Source organism: Phoenix dactylifera, chromosome 3, assembly GCF_051530095.1.
Source record: "Phoenix dactylifera cultivar Ajwa chromosome 3, Ajwa_hap1_PhDact_Kaust_v1.1, whole genome shotgun sequence".
Lineage (NCBI taxonomy): Eukaryota > Viridiplantae > Streptophyta > Magnoliopsida > Arecales > Arecaceae > Phoenix > Phoenix dactylifera.
The window spans coordinates 8,796,554-8,810,882 of NC_143192.1; the positions used below are offsets into that span (position 1 = coordinate 8,796,554).

Sequence of the window (14,329 nt, forward strand, 5' to 3'; positions counted from 1 at the left end):
AGTGGAAAGATATCCAGGCTATTTATCATTCTTGCTTTTTATTTTTGTTATAACACCATTACAACAATCATTATAAAATTTCTTATTTTATTATGTAAATTTTAAAATATTATTTTTTTGAAAATAAATAATAATCATTTAATAATTATAACAATTAATAACAATTTTATCTTAACATTTATTTAAAACCTTAGATTTAGCGATGTAACAAGGTATTCAATTTTGGCTCCTACTCAATCGTGGGTGCTTGAACTTTCTTAAGAAGCCAATGAAGCAATTGAAATTTTTCTTGAGGCTAGATGCATTATTGGACAAATATTTACTAATCAACCATACAATTTAAGTTGCACAAATCAATTACTTAGGAACCCACCAGTTGTGGGTCTACAATATATTGATTAATACCACTATACATTTAGTTGTAACCGAACAAGCCTTAGCCATTCTATATTTTTTGGCATCTATTTATCTTTTTTATGAGATTAGAAGGGAGTAACTGCCATGACATGTATCCTACTTCTTTAAGCCTTTGGATTCAACTTGAACAAATCTTGGCTTGTTTCTCGGATCAAAACAAGTTACAAGCTGAGTTGTTCCATTAGCAAGGGCATCAACCCACCTTCGCTAATCCAACGGTCCATATTTCAGGAGACCAATCGGACGGTTGTCCATGAAGCATCAACGAGGGTAGTAGCGGTAAGTTGCGGACGTGGAGGCGCGATCTACCTTTTTTGAACCGTTAGAAATCTCTCTCTTTGACGACTCCCTTTGAAATCAGGAAACGAATCGGAACGAAAAAACTGACAAAATATTATTAAATATTTGTTACCGTTTATAGCTCTCTCTCTCTCTCTCTCTCGCCCTCTCAGTTATCTCTCGTTTTCTTCCCGCGGCGTCGTCGTCTCGACCTCGGCGTCTTCTCCAAATCCCTCTCTTGGCGTTTGGAATCCTCTCTTGTTCCTAATGGAATAGAATTCTTGATCTCCTCTCCCACTCTTCTTTGCCGTCTCTCCTTTTGCCTCTGTCTGAGAGCCGCCAAAGGTGGTTACTTGGAGAGGTGTTTACGAAAGCGAGCGATTGGAGGAGCCCTAGGATTAGGATTGTTTGTTGGTTTTCTTCGATCGTTTTTACTGGTTCTTGAGTTCAACCGGGGAAAAAAAGGTATCTTTAGGGTTTTTGATCTTGCTTACGTTTTATTGGGATTGGGATAAGAAGAGGGGTATAGATGGTGTCGGAAGTGAAGCAGGAGGACGAGAAGGGTGAGGGGATTCAGGAAGCTGCTCCGACTTCGGATATTCGTTCGGAAACAAAGCCTATGACTATTCCTGGGTATTGTTTTCTACTCTAACTCGTTACTTCTCTGTATGTTTATTAGATTACGAGAATTCTGTGGAGAACACGCCTTTGGATTCTAGTTTAGTTTTTTGTGACGCTGTGTACCTCCTTTTTACTTCACAATAGCAAAGTTTGCATCTTTACCGATGAAAGGAGAACATATCTAACGGTTTTAGGGTGTTCTCTTTGTTGGGTTATTGATTTTTGTTATTATACACTCATATTGCAGGAATCTGATCAACCAAAAGATTTTGAGTTTTAATTTATTCTGATTCAGTATATTGGTTCTCTTCCTCTGTTTTGCTTGGTAGCGGGAAGGAAAATTATAGAGGTCTCGGGGTTTATCTAATTGTTTTTTTATTTTTATTTCATTTTTTTCATTGGTTGTGTTGATGGGAAAGTGATAGCTATTGGTTTTCCTTTGAATGTGAAATCTATTATGGGTTTGCAAGGTATCCTTTTAGTTTTCTGTTGCTGTTATATTTCCTAAGGACTAATATTGCTGTTACTGTGTTACTTTGATGGATCATAACTTTTCTTGTTGAACCAAACAAGAACTGAGGAATTTAATCAGTGACTTTGACAGATATAGCTGCATCAGCTTATTAAGTAACATTCTTCTTTTTCCTAGACATAAAAAATACGTACTTGTTAGTGGATATCCTTTTATATTCTGTGTTGTTGGTGTTGGACACCTCGTATCATGTATCAGATTATCTTCTGGCTATACATGCGCAACTTTTTATTACGTCCCATGGCGCTGATTTGCACATAGTTCTTTTATATCTTAGTGACGGTAGCTTTTCTTGTTTCAGAAGAACAAGTGGTCCAACCAGAAGATCAACAAAGGGAGGATGGACAGATGAGGAGGTGACTACATTTATATGGTTGTGCTTTGTTTAGATTGTTATGATTCAAATGCGCATGTAAATTATTCTGTTTTGGCTTTGGCAGTAAATTTTCAGAAGAAATTAATCTGACATGTTGTCCAGTTAAAATATTTATTATGAACAACCTACAGACAATACTGTCATATTAAGTAGACCCTGTTTGAGAGAAAAAAGACAGCTCTTAGGGACAATAATTTCAAGCAAAAAACATGCTTTATTTTGAGAATATTTTGAATTTAAGAATGGACACTGACTTCTATATAATTTTTATTATTTCGGCACAGGATGATATGCTGATCAAAGCTGTAAGACAATTCAATGGGAAAAACTGGAAGAAAATAGGTAATTCTTTTCTATCCAATAAGTGTTTTCCTGATTCGTTTTTAAGTTTCTTTATAATGTGTTTATATGTATTAACATTTTTCTCCTGCTTGGTTACCCGAATCTTACCTGATCTGAGCTCTTTTTCTTTTTTGAGGATCTTATTTTTTAAAAATTAATGTGATTTAATGTGATGATCGAATTTTAAATTAATCATTCTACTGTAATTTTCATGAAAATAAACTGCAGTTTCTGGTATTCTAAATGAATGGTATTCTTATTTATTTCTATAAAACCCATTGTTCAGTTAACTCCTTGTTTCATACTTGTTTTCTCAAAATAAAGATTTGGCTCAAGATTTCCCATTTTTAATTCCCGTACTGTGTTTAACAAGTTTCATCGCATATTTTTTGGTTTAGCTTTAGCTGTGAGTACTGGTCCAGCATTCACTACCAAACAAACATGGTCCCTGTCACACTACAGATATCCATAGTCCCTTTTACATCATAGATGCAGCACATAAGGTATTATACCCTCCAGTTTATAGTCATTGCTCGTGCCAAAATATGTGGCCCATGATACTTAAATGCAGTGGGAAGTCAGAAACAGTTATGACCAATGAATTCTTTTTTTTTTTTTTTGCCTCCATTATCATGCTCTAGTATGATAAACAGCATAATCCGGTAACTCCATTATCACCACCATTTTTTTAACTGTTTTTTTTTTCCTTAAAGTTTCACCTGGAAAGTAATCTAGTATTTCCATCATTACTACTTATTTCTTAAAATTGTTACTGAGCTTTTCTGAGAGTTTCACTTAGAAAAACTTGATCTTTTGGTGAGTCAATTCTTTCTCTGTTGCTTGTTAAAATAAATTTTTACTTCTTTTTTCTTTCTTAATAAGCACATGAATATGAAAGATGTTAAAGGATAAATTTCAAAATTTAACCCTATCTTCCAGTTGAATGTTATATTTCAACATGACCTTCTTGACTATCCAATATTTGATGGAATTGTGATTCACTTTTGTGAAAGAACATTTGAATTATAACCGTCAGACACCTCTCTATTGAAAATGTTCAAAATTATGTGTATCTTATCTGACAATGGTTGTGCTTTCCCAGCTGAACTATTTCCAGATCGAACAGATGTTCAGTGTCTCCACCGCTGGCAAAAGGTTCTCAACCCTGAGCTAGTTAAAGGAACCTGGACCAAGGAGGTAGAATCCATCTTCTTTTTGTTCTATGTATAATGTCACTGCACTATGTTTGTAAGTTGGTTGATCGACTGCTATTTAATATGCAGGAAGATAACCTTATTATTCAACTAGTTGAAAAGCATGGATGCAAGAAATGGTCGGTCATTGCAAAGTCCTTGCCAGGTCGTATAGGCAAGCAATGTAGGGAGAGGTAGCATGATAACAGTTCCAGCATGATTTTATATTAAAGAAATAAAATTTTGGAATATTTTTCTCTATGGAACTGATAATTCTCATGTTTGTCACACATTTTCTGTTAAAACTGGTGTAGTAATTCTCATGAAGACATTATAAAGTAATGAGTTTGATACCCTAAAACTACCTTTCCTTTTGCTTTGATTTCACCCAATTAGTTTTTGTTTTTGATTTTTGATTTTTCCTTTTTTCCATGAAGTTTTACTTGTATTACAAGTTTTGGTCGTTGCTCTCTCATATGAGTGTAATGATTCAAAGTTGCTGCTTGCAAATCATACCCTAGTAATTATAGCAGATGGTTTGAAAAGTTTGGTGTTGACCAATTCTATAATACTGCTATTACCAGATCTGTTATGTTAATTTATCACATTGGGGCTTGTCTTCAATTTAACAAAAGAGGGAAATACTTAATGATCTTGCTTGATCTTGCTAGATTATGATTTAAATAATCACTGTGTTTAGCACAAGTTTGGATATAAGAAAATCATTTGGACATGACGAAACCAAAGTTTGTTAAGACATCTGCAAGATTACAGGACTTGTATATAGTGGAGAATAAGTTTTTGCACTTGTTGGAAAATGACCCAATTATTTTTGCTATGACTATTTCTGTTATGGGCTCTATGTTTTGCCAAGACAAGCTGTTCCAATTTTTTTTCTCAAAACTGTCCAGTTTGTTATCTCAACTCTTCCTAGGTACATAGTTTAATCTAATAACAGAACTGGAAGCTAGTTTAATCTAATAACAGGATTGGAAACCCTTCTCAAAAGGAATACATCAAAAAAAAGGTTTTGAAAATTAAGGTATGGACCCGTATCAGTCACTGGCCAATGCAGTGTGTACTGCAGTGTGGCGTTGGCACCGTCTGATACTGGGCCAGTTAGTGTAAGAAGAAGAAGAGTGGTAAGGCACGTATTGAGTTATACAGGGCATGCGGCCAGTATGGAGTTTGGTACTTCAATCCTTCCCTCAAATCTTTATGTGCCTATATGATCTCATTTGGTTCACTGCTTTGGCCACCTTCATTTCGCATCTTTATGATCTCATTTAGTTTACTGATATGTAGTCCCCCACCTTCATTTCATGTCTATATCATCTCATTTAGTTTACTGTTGTGTTGTCTTCTTATCTTCCTTGCTATACTCATCATCATTGTATAGTTTTAGTTTTCACACGTTCACATCAGTGTTATTATCCCAACCATGCTCATTTCATGTGCTTGAATCTTTTAATTGCCTAACAATCTGAAAAGCACGACAATATGGGCTTTTGCCATCTTGTGTTAAATTTTTCTTTCAAGTTTCAAGACCTATGTGTCAAACATTTGGATATCTGTTTGATGTCTTTATTTGTCTCCCAAATTATTTGTATAGTAGATCCACATTAATGAATCAATATTACCTATATCTCTTGGTAATCAGTTTTGATAAGGAATTCACTTTGTGCTTGTATCTCCATTTGAACGGTAATCCATATACTATTTTCTAGTTCAGTTGGTCTATAACTTGTGTCTTGAAAACTTCTTATAATTCACTTTGGCATGCTCATTGTAAATGCAACATAATTGGCAAAATTCAGCTAGAGACACAATCTAAAACATAAACCAATCAGTGTTGCAATTCCTCAGAATTTTTTACTTTCATGATATCATCATTAACCAAAAGTTCTGTTGAAATTTAGATTTGTTTGTTGTAGGGTTAGTTATGCTGTTGTATATGAATTTCAAAAAATAAAGTCATGTGTTGATGTGCTACACATCTTCTAAAGACTGGAGAATAACTATTTCATTGTTAGGTGGCACAACCACTTGAACCCCGCAATAAAAAAGGGTGCATGGACAAGAGAGGAAGTGGAGGTTCTAGTTCGTGCCCATCGAATATATGGAAATAAATGGGCAGAAATAGCCAAGTATTTACCTGGAAGGTACTGCTACACCTGTTGCTATCTAGTAAGGCCCGCTATTCTCATATTTCGTATGTATTATACTGAATTCTTTTGATATTACTGAAGATGTTCTCAATCTATTGTTAAGGTTTGACCAAACATCATCTTTATTCCAAAAATAATGATCACTGCGCTTGAATAATTCGTATCTTAAACTAGTCTTAGTGTAAAAGCATGTATGTGTTGAGTTCCAAGTATAATTGATATGATAATAACTCTATTATGAAAAGCCATTTTTTTCCTTTTTTCTGGTGGGGGTGGTGCGGGAGGTGGTGATGAAGGGAGGGAAAACCCGACCAAATAACAAAATTCAAAGCTATTGATAGATTTATTATTCTTCATCTCACATTTCTTTTGATGTTATTGCTGCCAGAGAAATATCTCCTTTGGTGTCTTCTCTCTCTCAGAGAGAGGGAGGGAGGGGGAGAGAGAGAGAGAGAGAGAGAGAAAGAGAGAGGAGGAGATAAGCCACCACAATCTCTCTCTCTCTCATGTTATTTCGTGGTTATTTGTCCTCTTCTCTATCATTTTAACAGGTAAGTTCCAATGGATTAATATCCAATAATATGGGATCAAACTTGTTTATTGTGGCTCACAATCCATGTCAAACTTATTAAAACAACCTATCAACAGCTTCTACTATTTAAACAAGTTTATGTTAAATGGAGAGCAGGTGATTATTGGTAGCATATGACTGGTCAATTTTAATTTGTAGTATGGCGGCTTATAATCCCTGGATACTTTAGCTGATTAGGTAGCTTATTTTTTCTTAGATGTGTTGATAGTTCAAAATTGTTTCGGTATTTGGAAATCATTTAAATACATAATCATGAATTGGAATATTTTTGAAGAGTTGCAGTGACATGCATTTTTCTGTGAGATGCGTGTCAATTTACTTTTGTCAGAATTTAGCATGCTGCACATAATTATCTTTACCCTCTTGTGTATCTATGATTTATTTTTATTGTTTTTATTATCAGGACGGATAACTCCATAAAGAATCACTGGAACTGTTCTGTCAAGAAGAGATTGGATTCATATCTAGCATCAGGGTTCACGGAACAGCCTCTTGGGGCTGCTGCCCTTGATTTGAACAATCATGCACAAAATGCAGAATGTCCCGAAGCTGATCCTCTGAAGAGATTTGCTAATGGTTTTATATCACATGATTGGAAACTAAATGCAGATAGGCTTGTTGCTTCCAATGTGGGTTCAGGTTATCGAAATACCAGCCCAAAAAATCAGTGTTTGGAGTTGCAGTCGACTTCTACAGGAGATTCCAAATGTTTAAGATCTGGGAGCATACCTATACTGCCAGAAGATTCCAAACATTCAAGCATAGAGTTGGAACCAAATACAGAAGATGATTCTAAGCACACGACATCTGGGGAAACTGATTCCAAATCTTCAAAAAGATCACAGTGGAACTTGTCAAGTTCTGGTGAGTTGGCACTTGGTGATATGAACAAGAAAAATAAAGATACCAGTATTTCAAGTTTGCCAGCATGCGAACTAACTGGCAGTGACAGGACTGCTGATATTAACAGAATTCTTACTACACCTCTACATTGTGAGGATGGAAATCTTGGTTCCTCGTGTTATGCACCTTTGCAGTTGATGAATGTAGATGGTTGCTTTTCAAGTGAAAAGTTGTCTATATCTAATAATCATATTCAACCTACACTGAGCCCCATTCATTGTTCCACACCAGACCTTTCTTTAAGTCTTGCTTGTATACCAAGCAGCCCAGAGTCTATTTTAAGAAGTGCAGCAAAGGGTTTTAAAAAAACTCCTTCTATTATGAGAAAAAGAGGACGCAATAGTTCTAAGCCATTGCTTCTAGAACAATTGGAGTTGGAAACTGTTGATAGAAAATGTCCTTCTGGCATTAGCAATTTTCAGTGGAGGGCTGAAAATTTTAAGGATGATTTGGAGTCCGAATATGCGCATCAGATAGGAAGCAACAACCAAGTGAATTTCAACAGATCTGTTTGTCTGAATGGTGACCAGCTTTGCTCCTCTCATAATTTTTTGAAACATGAAGATTCTGCTGCCACGAAGTCTGTAGAAAAAAGGCTAGAAGGAGAGTTCAACGCAGAGTATGGTCTGTCATTGTGAATTACGTTTTTTTTACACAAGGTTCAGCTGCAACAGCAACTGACAGAGTAAGATATTACTATAGATTTATTCCAAAAGCACATTTACATATGATGCTATCAATTTTTTCCTTAGTATATATTTTTCATTAGATGTGTTCCCTTTGGCATGTCTTATGTTTCAATTCTCAACATTACATTGCTGGATTTAATTTTTAATGTTATCATCCTTCTGATTTGCACCCCTACAAGCAGATAATGCTTTTCTGAAATGTGTATTTGATTTCTTCCTTGCATTGATGTTCATTGGTGCAATAATGCATTGGCATGTGTCTCGACAACTGTTCAACAATGGTCCTCCACAGGTTTTGCCTTTGAATACATTTTTAAGCAGACTCCTTTAACAGATGTAGGAGGAGTTCAGTGTCGATGCCTAAATCTTTAGTTCATGGAGAGTGTTCTTGGTAATACATTCTAATTTTCAGAAGTTGATGCTCCTTGTCTTTTTTATTATACCATGTGGTCACCAAATCTCTGCCATCAAGCCTTCTAAGTTAGCTTTGATAACATGCAGATAGTAAGGCGACATCAGTAAGTTTAGATGCTTTGTTGCTTGCCCAGCTGAAATCTCAAACAAATCTAGATACTAGGAAAACAAGAAGCTATCAGAAACATGAATGACAGAGCTCTTATGACTTAAACTAGGACATGCAGAAGTTTAGTTCAAGTAGAGAACCAGTTCTTATACGTTAGGTGCAAAAAAGTTCACTGGAATGTTTCTAGGGTGGCAGCACATCATTATATGTGCTAGTTTAAGTATATTCTTTTTCAAAGGTCACTTAAATTAGATGTTTTGTTGCTTGCCTAGCCAAAATCTCAAAGAAGTGTAGACACTAAGGAAACAAGAAGCTATCAAAAAACATGAATGACAGAGCTCCGACAACTTAAACTAGGACATGCAGAAGTTTTAGTTCAAGTAGAGAACACTTCTTATACATTAGGTGCAAAAAACTTCACTTGAATGTTTCTACAGTAGCAGCACATCATTAGTGTGCTAGTTTAAGTACATTCTTTTTCACAAGTTCTAGAAATATCCTTGTAAGACATCTTTTGCCTCTTCATTTACCTATTTAAGGCTATTCTACTGAAAACCCTTTAGAAGAAAGTGTGCATATGAAACATAATGATATGCCTGTGACAGATTTTCTTGGAGAGGTATGCCTATGGACAACAGGAAATGCTAAAACTTCCACCAAGTTAGCACAATACTTTTTACAGATGACAAGACAAGTAGTATAACCTATTTGAGTCAAATTTTGATATCATTATGTATTACATTAGTCAACATTATCACATGGGTCTTTAATAGAATAAATGAGAAAATAGTGGGAAACTTAAACACAAGGACCAGACAATAAACTATAAACTATCCTATCAAGTATCAAATGCTGCATAAAAGTCTGTCTTTTCCTGAAGTTATCTGATTACATTAAAATTTCTCCCCTTTTAATTAATTTTTTTAGTTTAGAAAGTCATTTATATTTTTTTTAAAAAAATGTTTTATTTTTTGAATTAAAGAAAAAAGTTTAAATTAGAACCCATAGAACTACAATTGAGAGCATGGATGCCACTAAACTTTTGATACAGGCTAGATCCTAAGTTTAGTCTGCAACTTAGTTTTGAAAACCTTGTCATTCATAAAACTAATTAACTAAGATTGTTTGAAATGACATACTTTGCTTTATGTTATTTATTGGACGTGTCAGTATTAATTGCATCATTCATATAATGAAGTTTTTTATAGGATTAGGCTAACAGATAGTAGTACTGATTTATAGCCCCATAAAAAGAAGAGTATCACTTTAACACTTCCAGGAACTAAATCCATATATATTTGTAGACTATGGTCCATATCTCTGTCCTTTTGACAAGTTCCTGCTATTTCCTTGAGGCTTGGTTCTGCTTTCGCTTCGCTTCCACTTTATGTGGTTTTCTCCCCAGTTGTTAATGCAAATATCTTGATTATTTATCTTCCAATCCAGGGCCATGCCAATGAAATGCATCTTCGAAATGTGTAGCATTTTTACCTTCTGATGTACATATATATGGTGTAATCTGCATATCCTGTGCTGAAACACCTAATATTGATTACTTTCTGATTTCCTGTTGTTGTAGGAATACATGCTTTCTCACAGACGGAAGACAATACTGAAGAAGGTACTCTTCTCGTGTGCCAAAAGTTGTCTCATGACTCCAATTAATTGGGAAGCACTTTGCGATCTCTCTTGGCATCCACCACCTGAAAGGCCTGTGCCCATTGCATTTTTTATCTTCAGATTTATTCCTACGCATTATGACATTAGTCCCTTACAATGGTTAATGTTTTTTGAATCAACAAAATAGGTAATGTTTTGGGACAAAAAAGTCTCAATGTTATGTTGGTTTATATGTATTGGTTATCAAATCCCAAATTTTCTTTTTCTTTTTGTTACCATTTAGACATTTAGCCCACCAACATTTTGGAGTAAATTAGTAGAAATAATTCAGTTTGTTCAAAGGTTAGTATGTGATTGTGACAGTTCAATTGGTAGAGCCATTTGGTAATTTAATTTTGCATCCCATTTGCATCTCCGCAAAAGATTTCTGTTTTCATCGGTGCCAAAACTAAAAGAAAGCTCATTTATTTTAGCCACAAATATACTTAAAAACCAGATATTCGTTCTCTCTTACGACTTCAGCTCTAATTCTAGCACCATTGGCTTACTTAGCTGTATGCTCACCTTGGCCCTGACATATTCAAAGGGCACTCACAAGAATAAACATCTCCTGTGCCTCTCATAGAAACTTTGTTTGGCTCATTTTATAATCTTCTTCATGCCTTCACGTTGTCTTACATTTAATTTAATTGTTTTAGCTTCCCCCTTTTCGAAATTCTGTCTCAGCTTAGTTACCAAAAAGAAATCTACCAGCCTTTCAGGCTTAATCCATGCTGAGCTGCAAGCTGCACTATGGTATTCTTTTTAAATATTGTTATAGGCACATCAGAGGGATAAGAAACTACTCTATGTTATTTCTGAAGTGTAAACGAAGCAATTATTCCTTGGTGTGTACATGGTGTAGGGAAGATTACCTGGAGATGTCCCTAAATAAGAGGCTTTCTGATTGTCGGTTGTAACCACGAACATACTCATATAATTAAGAACAGCACCAAGTGCAGTGCAACAAATGCATGATAAGAGGATGATGGATGGCTGTGCTCTAATATATTTTTTTCTGATTTTGAAGCTTATTATTTTAGATGTTAGATGTGATGGATGACAAATGCTTTCCTTTGGTTGCTAGTTTCCTTATTTTCCTACTAAACAAAGAGAGAATTGCTCTCTAAACGAGAGTGCCTGTATGTACAAAGAGAATTGCTCTCTAAACCAGAGTGCCTGTATGTACAAAGAGAATTGCTCAGTATGATGGTGAGGTGCAGAAAGTTCAGTAGCTTGGTATGATGGTGAGGTGGATTATGTTTGTCATACCTCGAACCTGCCTCTCGGGTCAGGCTTTATGACATGGCTGCATGTCCCTTTTGGTATAATCCTAGAGTGTATGCAAGGCTTAAAGGAAAATATTTCATTCAGAAATAGGGGTCCAATATAGTATGGCTAACTCTCCCACTAAAATCCCAGATCACTCCATGAAGCTAATTGCCGTGCGGCTCTGAAAAGAGAGATAAAATGACAGCATGAGTTTACAGCTCCATGAGAATCTCCACATATGCTCATGGTATGAAATGATAGTATGTATGTATGCATGAAATGATAATAAAATACTGATTCCATTAAATTTTTGTGCCAACAGCTAACAACCAGTATCGAGTAGCAACGCCAAACATGCGTATCACATATTACTAGTATAACAGTTTCAATTCATGCAACATATCACTAAAATAACAGCTCTGATACGCATATCATTTATCACCAATTTAGCAGTTCATTCAACAATAATTTTAGTTCAAAATATTTTGGATCTGACAATGTTAATTTCATGGCATTTGGACTAACAAAGATCATGACCTAACCTAGGATCGGCAACATCTTAATCTAAAGCTGAAAAATCATATACGTTACATTTTTATCATCGATTAGCTAGCTCCAACATGGTTTGACAAAGCTCATGTCATATAATTATTCTTACTTTTGCTTTTCCTAAAATTTCAGTTTTGGGCAGACAATGTTTATCTATTTTTTGAATCTAAATTTCACCAAGAATGATCGAAGTCATCCATCTTCCTCTTTCGTACATTGCACGTGCGACACTAGTGTAATAAAAATGACCATGTTCAAGGCACTTGCTCATAAACTAGAAGCCTATTTTTCTTTTTTCTTTTTGGTAGAAAGAGGAGGAGTCAGCTCAGTTATAAAATAAGGTATTACAGAGTCTGTAAAGATGAACTCAAAGCAACTCCTGACATGGAACATACAATATAACTACAATCACAAAGGCAGCACACAATCTACATCTGAAAACTAGGAAAATAAATAAGCCACTCAGCTTATCCAATTTGCTAGATAATACCAGCTGCACAAGTGGCTGTAGTAGGCCAAATAAAACAGCGATTTTGTATTGAGACCTGAATGCAAAGAGTTGTTTTTGAACATCCAGCAATTCCTGAATCAACATGCACAGTGTTGCATGAGAACCTGATGACCAAACTGATCATAATCCCCAAACTGTTTTTTTAACAGGAAAAAAAAATTCAACTTTTTTCATAATCCCCACCCAACAAATCAACACAGGCACTCCAACAATTCAATCATTGGGAAATATCACTAACTAAATATGGTGGATCTAAGAGAAATAATCAATCAAGAAACTTCTCATCCAAATTCAGATCCATCATCCCTAAACAAGCACGGAATTGCAATACCCAGAAACAAGGAGCATTCATCGTCATGTACACAAACAGGCAGGCAAGAAACAAGAATGATCCACCATTCGTGGGGTTCGGGTTTCATTAACTGTTTACGAGGGGTTCAGGTTGTATCTTTCGTGCAAAAGAACGATTCACCTTTCTTTGGATCGTGGCCACTTCAAGATCTATACCGTTGGATGAAAGGAAGAGTTCGGAATGCATTGACAGTTATGCAAGATGAGATCCAATCCAATGGTTGGCGTTGCGAAAGAAGATAAATTATTATTTCATGCAAAAGATGCAACCCAATATTGTTTACGAGATCGGTAACTCACACAAGAAATCTGTGTGATCTTCTCCTTCCCTTGATCTTATTCTTAGGTAGGTCATAGACATGATTGGGTCTAAGTGGATGCATGATTCACCAAAATTTATTAATATGCACCAAATTTGTTAATTAAACGGGTCAAAAATCCAAATAAAAACCTAGTTATTTTATTAAATAAGCTATACCCTACCTATAATAGATTGAATTAAGTTAAACAGATTAAACAGTTAAGCATTGATAGCTGTACCCATGAATAGTATACAAGCGATCATCTTACTTCTCCTTGAATGCATTTAAATTGTGACATAATTAGGCACGGCCAATGAATATATGATGGCACACCCTTTTTCATGAGTCCCAAATAAGCTTGCTCCATTTTTTTAGAATTTATCCACTAGTTAAACTGTGTAACTCTAAGCGAGTGCAGCTGTTTATGTTTGATGATGCGGCAGGAAACTTTTCAACTTTATTACCACACCTATTAGTAAGTGTGGGAAGGTAAATAAAGGCCTTACATGATGGAGTTATACTCTAGCATTACTTTGTTATTAACCAACTATTATTGAACCTTCAAAACCTTCCACTTCATCAAAATTTACAAAACTAGCTGTCTCAGAATCAATCATGCTCAAGGGTTTGCATTATATCAAAGCCCAATGTTGATTGCCACCCATGCACCTACTTTTATATAAATGATGATAACTATGTGCATGTATAAAATATGTATTTATCTCATGTATATAAAGTATTTTGTACGAGTATAATCATCTCAATACTTTATAAGTACTTTTAAATTATGAATTTTTTTACTAAATTCCTCTAAGTACTCTTGGCTCTTTTCTTCCTTCTCTTTTTCATAGCAAAAAAGAAACCTCGCAATTAAATTTGTAGATGCATATGTCATGTGAAAAAAAAAAAAAAATTCATCTTACTTTCACATTTATATGAAATGGTAATATGTTATAGATTTATACCCATACCTTCGTATGAAGGTGTACATTTATCCTACTCGATGCATGTATAACCGATACAAGTTAAAGTATGAAATGATCATATGAT

General features: G+C 35.1%; 1 protein-coding gene across 1 annotated transcript; it reads left to right on the forward strand.

Annotated features, from left to right (window-relative positions):
* The first annotated feature begins 798 nt into the window (after positions 1-798).
* Positions 799-11,331, forward strand: LOC103712142 (transcription factor MYB3R-2-like). The gene is made up of 8 exons (XM_026806589.4): positions 799-1,329; positions 2,151-2,205; positions 2,510-2,567; positions 3,670-3,764; positions 3,851-3,954; positions 5,794-5,922; positions 6,924-8,108; positions 10,215-11,331. Exons 1-7 carry the CDS (start codon positions 1,226-1,228, stop codon positions 8,059-8,061), a joined length of 1,683 nt encoding a protein of 560 aa, XP_026662390.3. The 5' UTR covers positions 799-1,225; the 3' UTR covers positions 8,062-8,108; positions 10,215-11,331.
* The last annotated feature ends 2,998 nt before the right edge of the window (positions 11,332-14,329 follow it).